We start from the raw sequence: 8,992 nt of genomic DNA, 5'->3' as shown, positions 1-8,992 counted from the left end.
TCCCGGGCGGGGTCCGCCCCGGCCCGAGGGATGGAGCGGTGTGCGTGCTCCGCCGGGCGCGAGGTGCGGAGTGTTCTGCGGTGCAGGGGGAGCCCAGACCGCACGAGGAGATGACGTTCCAGGGGGATTTGAGCTCAGAAATGTGATGGTGGGGACTTCCCGGGGAGAATGAAACATTGCTGCGATGTTTGTGGAGTTCCCACTATGTGTAGGCCGGAGCAATTTCTGAGGAGGGAGGGCTTGCAGGAGGTGGAGCTGGTAGAGGTGTGAAGGAAGGAGGAGTGGGGGAGGAAAGTCAGGAGCTGGGTTATGGAGGGGACTTCAATTTAGAGTTTACTCTGTGCCACCAAGGAGCTTTTGACACATTAGAATAAAGGTCCGAAGTGACAAGGTAGCACTTAGCCAAGGTGAGGAGCCTTGCAGCTCTGGGCCAGGTGCTGGCTCCTGGACAAGACAGTTGCCCACTTTCCAGCACCTCTGTACATCCCCCCGTGTGCCGGCCCCACAGAGCCTCGTCTTGCTGCTCCTTCTTGCTTCCAGGGCTGACATAGCCATCCGGCCTGGGCATGTTCTTGGCTCCCTCTGCCCTTCCTTATGTTCCTCTCTTACTAGCGTCAGGTTGCAAAGAGCTTCTGTTTCCTGCTACCCGCCTCGCCACAGGTGTAGTAGCCTCCATGTTCTGTGTGCACCCAGCTGGGTGCTGCAGCAAGAATGGGAAGATGGATGTTCAGAGCATTCCCACAATGGAGAGCGAACCCCGTGGGTGGAGTGGGAGAGGGCAGTGTCTGCAAGTGCTCTGCTTGGCTGCCCTGGGTTTTGCCGGTCACAGTCATGGCTCCAGAGCCCTGCCTACCCTCCCTCCCCAGCTGTACCCTCTTTCATAGCTCTCCCTGTGTTCAGATTCTCCGTTTAACTGTTTTTTTCCTCCATCAGATTATGTGCTCCTGGAGGGCAGGGACTGTTAGCCAACTCACCTCTGACCCATGGGACCTGGCCCAGAACAGCCCATGAGCTCTTGTTTATTTAAACTAAAGGGGCTTGGCCAGCCTGGAGCACCACCCTGGACCTGCAGTGTCCATTCTTTCTAATCCTCACAGCAACCCTGGTAGGTCTTGTACCTATTCTACAAAACTGGGAAAAACTGAGGTTCAAACTAAGTCAGTGCTCAAAATAATATCGCTGGTAAATAGGGCTGGAACCCAGGTCAGCTGTTTACAGAGCCTGAACTCTGACATTTTTTCTTTCCCATCCCATCCCATTCCATTCCACCCGGTAGGTCTGGTTCTGTTGCCTCACACCTGTCATGTACCAGTAATAGCTACCAAACTAGTTGCCTCTGTTCTGGGCCCACACCACCTCTCTTTGGCATGTACATGGTCACTTCCCACAGCATTGCCTCCCTGCCAGAACTCTTGGTTAGCTCCTATTCAACCCATGTTTCAGGCTTTATGGCTTCCACATCCACTTCATGCCTTGTGGCCCACCCTCCGGCTTGAACGGAGCACCCCCAATCCATTCCCCACACCTCTGAGCTTGCATTGTGTCCTAGGACTGCAGTGGGCAGGGGCAAGGCCTGCTTGGTCATGGAATCCCGCCTGCCGTTCCTTCACCCCTAGTCACAGGATCCCTTCCTTGATAACGTCCCTCTTCGCGGACACCCTGGCCTCCGATCGTAGGAAAGTTCTTCCCCGTGTTGAGCTGTTAGCCCCATCAGCTTCAATGCAATCTCCTTCCCGACTCTTGGTTGCAAGTGATAAAAACTCAGCTTAGACTGGTGAGCAAAAGATGGGATTTTATTGACCCAGGTCCTGATAAGTGCAGAAGTAAAACTGGCTCGGGCATGAGTGGATCTAGCGTCCCTCATCCCCACCTTTCCATCCATCTGCAATCTCTTGGCTCTGCCTACCTCTGGGTTGACTTCCTTCTCAGGGAGGCTGTCTCCCTGTGGAGGCCCAGCAGTTTCTGGCTTACTTCCAACCAGCGTAGCAGCCCCAGTACAGCGAGGGTCCCTCTCTTGGAACCAGTCTTGGGACATAGGCCCCATCCCTGAACTGGTCACTATGACTAGGAGAATGGACTCATGCCTGCCTCCTGTGGCAGGGGGAGATCAGCATCACCTGGGCCAAAGGAAGATGGGAGTGTTAGAAGCAAATAAAGAAGAAATGGATGGTCACAGGTTACAGCAATAGCTAGCCATCCCCTCCCCCCCTTGTCCATCTCAGTAGGAAGGGAGCACTTCCTCCATGTTCCTGATCACTTGTCATCTCCTGGGCTGTTTATTCTCCTTGTTTTGTGCTCTGGTCACTTACAGTAGAGGTTTTGCAAAAGCTCTTCCTTCCATTGGCTTGATGGTCCTTCCTTGCCCTTCCTCTCCCCTCCAACTGATACCTGAGTTAACCCACGCAAATGCTTAGAACAGAGCTTGGCACATAAGCCTCTGCACATGTTAGCTGTTACTCTGTTGACTGTTAATACAAGCCCATCTGTCCTCCCAGAAGTCTGATAGTCCTGGTTGTGAATCTGGGCTCTGCCCTTCCCTGGTTGTATAACCGTGGACATGGTATTTTGCCTCAGTTTTCTCATTTGCAAAAGGAGATCATCCCAACCCCCTGGTGTTGTAAGAATTAAATGAGACAGTGCCTGGCACAGTGCAAGGACCCAGTAGGTGGTTATCATTTGTATGGTTGCTATTACCAATACAAAGCCTTTCCTGACCTTCCCAGTTAGAATTAAAAAGCACTTTGATCCTGTATTTAGCTCTTTCTTCATTCTGCCTTGTGGTGTGACAACACCTCGGCTTTCCTGTCTGCCTCACTCACCAGGGAGAGTCCAGAGGGTAAGGCTGGTGGGCCTCCCAGGGCCTAGAAGAAGGCAAGGGCTCTGTAAATGCTTGCTGACAAGGGAAGATATCCTTCCCAGCTCCCTTTCCTGAAAGCAGGGCTGCGAGTTGCTCTGGGGATGCAGGTGGAGCTAGCTCAGCCTCTGTATCCTGGTTGCAGGTACGAGAATGGAAGGAGCAAGGCAGCAAGACCTTCATGTGCACGGGGCGCCCTGGCTGGCTCACTGTCTCGCTCCGGGTTGGGAAATACAAGAAGACACACAAAAACATTATGATCAACCTGATGGACATTCTGGAGGTGGACACCAAGAAACAGGTGAGAGTGGCATGGTTCCCTGGCTCTGGGAGTGGGCGGGGCACTGCCCCTGGTCCAAGTGACTTGCAGCGAGATGATTTCAGCCAAGGGCATCCCAGAGTGGATAGGACTGAGAACCTTGGCCATCACAGAAGGCCCTACTGACCACTGCCAGCCTCTAAAGCCTCACAGCTTTGAAAGAGATTAGTTATAGCCCCATCTCACAGGTTGGCAAATTGAGCGTTCAAGGGGATTCTTTGATTATCTGCAGTTCCACAGGAAGACAGATGGGGAAATCCTGGGCAAAATGAGCGACAGAGGGAACCTATTTAGCCTTTGCTGGTAAGGAAGTATGCTAGCAACCAAGGGGCCGTGGAAGTAGCTGGGAAGGGTGGGCCTTGTCCCAGGCTTCTGGGGACCCACTTGTTAATAGCTGTAGACACATGCAGATTCTTTGGCCTGTCTAGTAATTCTATTCTAAAACCTGGCTAAGGAAACAGGAAGCAAGCTTTAATCAAAGACAACACAGAGAAAGGTTGTACCACAGCTTGTGTGCTTTCTTCCTTTCTTTCAATCACAGTTTCATTTCTAATCCAAGACAACACAACATCCAATAGTAGAGAGTTATTAGATATATATATCTACATGAAGGCATTTTGTTTTGAGGCCTTGGCCAAATTACATAATCTCCTGTGCCTTTCCCCCCTACATAGCTGTATTGAAATATACTTGATATATGATAAACTACACATAACGTACAATTTGATCATATATTTTGACACATGTATGTGTACACCTGTGAGACCATTACCACAATCAAGACAATGAATAATACCAATTACTCCAAAAGTTTCTTCCTGCGCCTCAGTAATCCCTTTTGCGGGCTCTCTGACTCTTCCCTCACATCTCTAGGCAAATAATGACTTGCTTTTTGTCACTGTAAATTTGTTTGCAGTTAGACTTTTGTAGAAATGGAACCATGCATTATGTACTCTTGTCTGGTTTATTTCACTCAGCATAATTATTTTGAGATTCATCCAGGTTGAAGCATGTGTCAGAAGTACATTCTGTTTTATTGCTGAGTAGTATTCCATTGTATGAGAGGAAGGGAGCGGGAGAGAGATAGAAACATCAATGAAAGAGACTCATTGATTGGCTGCCTCCTGCACACCCCCTACTGGGGATCGAGCCCAAAGACCCGGGCATGTGCCCTGACTGGGAATCAAACCCGGGACCTCTTGGTCCATGGGATGACACTCAATCCACTGAGCCACCACAGCTGAGCCCAACAAGAAATCTCTTATCCTTATCTTTGTTCCTCTGTATGTTACATGTCATTTTTCTCCACCAGCTGTTTTTAAGATTTTTCTCTTTATCACTAGTTTTGAGCAGTTTAATTATCATATTCCCTGGTATAGTTTTCTTCATAATTCTTGTGCTTGGGAGTCATTATAATTTTCATCAAATTTGGAAATTTGGTTATTTCTTCAAGTATGTTTCTGTCTGCTACCCTCTCCTCTTTAAGGACTGCCATCATACAGATATTAGGCCACTTGAAGTTGTTCCACAACTCACTCTGATACACTGTTGATTTTAATTTTTCTTCCTAGAATGTTTCATTTTGAATAGTTTCTATTGCTGTGTGTTAAGTTCGCTGCTCTTTTCTTCTGCAATGTCTATTTTCTGTTAATCCCAGCCTGTGTATTTTTCATCTCAGACATTGTGGTTTTTATTTCTAAAAGTTTGATATGGGTCTTTTTTTTTTTTTACTATCTTTTTAATGTCTTTATTTAACTTTTGAACATAAGGAATACAGCAGGAATTATTTTAATGCCATTGTTTCCTAATTTTAATATCTGTCAAATCTGGGTCCATTTTGTCAAAACAGATTAATGAGTTTTCTCCTCACTGTGGGTTGAATTTGTCCGCCCCTTTGTGAGCCTAGTAAACTTAGATTGGATTTTAGACATTGTGCATTTTACCTTGTTGGGTGCTGGATATTTTTGTATTCCTATAACCCTTCTTGAGCTTTGTTCTGGGATGTAGCTAAGTTACTAGGAAACAGTTTGATGCTGTTGGGTCTTGATGTTTCAGGTGGGGTCAGAGCAGCATTTAAATCCAGGGATAGCTATTCCCCTCGGGGAGGCAAGACCCTTCTGGGGACTCTACTCAATGCTGTGTGAAGCATGAGGTTTCCAGTCAGCTCGTGGGAACATATTCTGTTCCCTGCACTGTTACCTGTTGTCCTTTCTGGTGGCTCGATCCCTGGCCTCAGCCTCGGGTAATCTCCTAGTGTATGCACTGGTCTGTACTCGGTTGAATACTCAGTGGGCACCCTCTGCAGCTCTTCAGTTTTCTCTCTGTACAGTTTCCTCTCCAGTCTCTGTCCTGCAAATTCTATTCACCTCAGTTTTATGGGCTTTCAACTCAGAGTCCATGGGGCCCCTGTGTTCCCCTCTCTCTGCTCCCCCTCTAAGCGATCATTAACTTCATTGCCTAATGCCCACTATGTTGAAAACTCTTGCTTTATATATTTTGTCCGTTCTTTGTTTTCAGGCAGCAAGGTAAATCTGGTCCCTTTTGTTCCATCTCGTTGAAGTCCACGCGATGGCATATTAATGTCACATTAATAATCACATTTTCTGAGAGTTTTTAATAACGACAAACAATAGTTATCATATTGTGTTAAATTTTAAAAGTAAGATAAGAATGTGTGTGTTTGTATTTGTATGTCTATACATTGTATTAAAACATACAAAATAGCAATATAAACATACGTGGAAAAAGACTGGAAAGACATACACTCTGGTATTAGCATTGATATGGATGACTTTTATTTTCTTCATGTATGATCTTCCAAATCTGTAATCTAGAAGAAAAATAGACTAAGTATTAAGTGTGAAGATATTTGAAAGGATAAGATTAAACCATAGCAAACCCAGAGCCAGAAACCCCATTCACTGGAAGGAAAGACACTGTAAAGGCTGAGTAGGCATGTCCGCATTGATCGTTTGGGACGGTTTGAAGGACACCTGCATGCAGAAGCCCCCGTTAGGCCTGGCAGCCTCCTTGTGACTCAGGGTTTCTCTTCTTGTGTCAACAGATTGTCCGTGTGGAACCCTTGGTGACTATGGGTCAGGTGACCGCCCTGCTGACCTCCATTGGCTGGACCCTGCCTGTGTTGCCCGAGCTCGATGACCTCACAGTGGGTGAGGACTCAGACGGTGTTAGGATCAGAGTTGAGGCACCTTGGCCCCCCTTCCCTCCAGTGCAGGAGTCTCCACTGTTCCATCCGTGACAGAAGTTCCCCCCAGTTCCAGAGGCTCCCCGCCTGACATTTACTTTCTAAACAGCTCAAAAGATCAGGCAGCACTTCTCAATCTCTGGCTCGAATCTGCTTCCCTGTGACATATGCACGGCTCCAGCTCTGCCCTGTGGAGCACACAGAATATGTCTAGTCTCTTTCCTTCTGGAGGACTTGGGGTCCCCAAAGCCTTCTCTTCTCCAGGGGACACACCTTCAGTCCCTTTAACTGTTCCCATGGGACACAGCTTCCTGCCACCCAAACAACCCCCCCTTTCCATTAAGGTCCCTGTGAAAAGGAATGCACACAGGTTTGTAGGTTGGGTCTGGCCAGAGGTGAGGGTGTGCATGCCCTTGACAGGGTCTCTTATCCGTCCCCTTCCTCTGAGCAAGCTCTCACACTCCCACCTGACCCCTCCCTTCTCTCTCCCACTCTCCAGATCCACAGGCATGGGAAATCTCCCCTAAGTGGACAGCCCATTCTGCGAGCCCGGTCATATCATTGTGCTATGAGCTCCCAGCTCCAGTGAAGTGCCCTTTACCCAATCCCTGCCTCCCCTCGCACCCTACACCCCGCACCTCCTCCTGGCTAACACGTGTGTCTCTGCAGGGGGCTTGATCATGGGCACGGGCATCGAGTCATCGTCCCACAAGTATGGCCTGTTCCAGCACATCTGCACCGCCTACGAGCTGGTCCTGGCCGATGGCAGCTTTGTGCGATGCACCCCGGTGAGTTCACAGTCCGATGCCCCACCTGCCTGTCCTGGGCACCCAGGAGCCTGGCACTGGGGAGGTGGCGCCTTGGGTGTGCTTTATCTCAAATACCGTGGTTCAGTCTAGGTCTGTATTCATAACAACAACCAAGATTTAAATAGCCCCTTTATGTGTTCAGACACTGTTTAAATGCTTTACATACATTAAGGCCTTTAATCCCTCAACAACTTGATGAGTTAAGTATATTATTAGCCACATTTTATAGATAGGAAAGTAAAGCATAGAGAGGTTAATAAACTTACCCCAGGTCACAGCTAGTAAATCACACAGAGCTGGGTTCGAATCCAGATTATTGAGCTCCCAGGTCAATGTCCTTAGCCATCCATTACACTATACCACTTCTGTAGGGAAGTCAGGCCTTGGAATCAAAGCTCCGTGTCAGATGCTGTGAGGGGTAACTAAAAGCGGTAAGAGAGGTAGTTTTGGAGAAATAAAAAAAATAATTTACTGCCCAAAGTGGGATACAGACATTAGGGCATTTATCCCCAGGAGTAGGACAGGATTGAACCTTAGAGAAATCAGATCTCCCAGGCCTAAGGGGCCCCTGGGTGGGAGGGCAGTGCGAGCCTTTAGAGCGGCTGTTTCAGGGAGCCTCCGTGTCGGCCTCACCGAAGAGTCCAGAGCAGGATCCCCAGCTCGGGAGCTCGGGTCTTGGACAAGAGCAGCCTCTTTCACATCAGTGTAGTCCATTTCCCTGAACAGATGGGCCCTGCCTTCTGGCCTATTTATTACCAGCACAGAGAAGAGGCAGACATTCGTAAGTTACCTTCTCCGAGGCCCAGGTGCCCGTCTGACAGATGCGCTGTCAGGAGAAAGTCGCATGCGGCAGACGCCCGGAAATTGCTGCTGTGATCTGACTGTGGGATTAACGGGTGGCCCAGCTGGGGACCGTTGCCCACTTCGGCTGTTCCAGCGTCTTCAGCCGGCCTCTTGCAGAGCATCCCTGCTCCAGCCCTGCCCCTCCGGCTATACTGAGGGCAGCAAAGACCACACAGCGGTCCTCTGGGTAGAGCCCAGGCAAAGCCGGACTTTTTCAAAAGGCACTTTATTGGGATCTAAGAATCAGTTTAGGGTGGCCAGCTGAGAAGTCCCTGTCTCTAAGGCAGTTGCCCAAACGAAGTGATGCTGTTAGGAAGCCGATGAGGCTTTGCAGGGAGAACGTGGAGTGGGATCTAAGAATCAGTTTAGGGTGGCCAGCTGAGAAGTCCCTGTCTCTAAGGCAGTTGCCCAAACGAAGTGATGCTGTTAGGAAGCAGATTTGGGGAAGCAGATGAGGCTTTGCAGGGAGAACGCGGAATCACTGGCTTGGGGGTTGGATGGCATCTCAGCGCTCGCAGTGGGGAGGCTTGGGTGGGCTGTGACCATTGACACATGTTCCTTGTCTGTTTGACTGGAGTGTTAATGCTCTCCCTAGGCTGTGGGGGGAGTCCATAGCGAATGGACTGGGAAAGGCTTTGTAAATATGGATAATGGCCCAGAAGGGAGGCATTTTAATGTTCCTCTGGTGACCATGACCCTCGGTAAGGGTTCTGCTCTTTGTTTAGCCTGGGTTGGCCCTTGGCCCCCTGTTTTGGGTCTTTGGGCCGTGCTGGTCCTGGCTTCTCCCTGGGTAGCCTGTGGTCTGGGGGCTGTGCCTAGGTGGAGGAGGGAGGAGGCACTCTGTGTGAGCACCCCCAAAAGGGCCGTGTCAGGCCAAGGTCATGCTGAGGCTGCAGAGGGAAAGCTGAGGCCAGAAAGCACAGCTTGTGACGTGCCTGCGGGTTCACACAAGATGGTGACAG

At 49.4% G+C, this 8,992-nt stretch overlaps 1 protein-coding gene across 1 annotated transcript in view; it reads left to right on the top strand.

The window, feature by feature from the left end:
* Positions 1–743: 743 nt before the first annotated feature.
* Positions 744–8,992, top strand: part of DHCR24 (24-dehydrocholesterol reductase) — a 24,771-nt gene continuing 16,522 nt past the window's right edge. The window contains exons 1-4 of the mRNA XM_015566992.1: positions 744–759; positions 2,920–3,155; positions 6,238–6,343; positions 7,048–7,271. Coding sequence (XP_015422478.1) covers positions 744–759; positions 2,920–3,155; positions 6,238–6,343; positions 7,048–7,271 — 582 coding nt within the window. The remainder of the gene's footprint in view (positions 760–2,919; positions 3,156–6,237; positions 6,344–7,047; positions 7,272–8,992) is intronic.

The sequence above is a fragment of the Myotis davidii genome, unplaced genomic scaffold (assembly GCF_000327345.1).
Source record: "Myotis davidii unplaced genomic scaffold, ASM32734v1 scaffold79, whole genome shotgun sequence".
In the NCBI taxonomy this organism is placed as follows: Eukaryota; Metazoa; Chordata; class Mammalia; order Chiroptera; family Vespertilionidae; genus Myotis; species Myotis davidii.
This window is presented reverse-complemented; position numbering and strand designations above follow the sequence as displayed.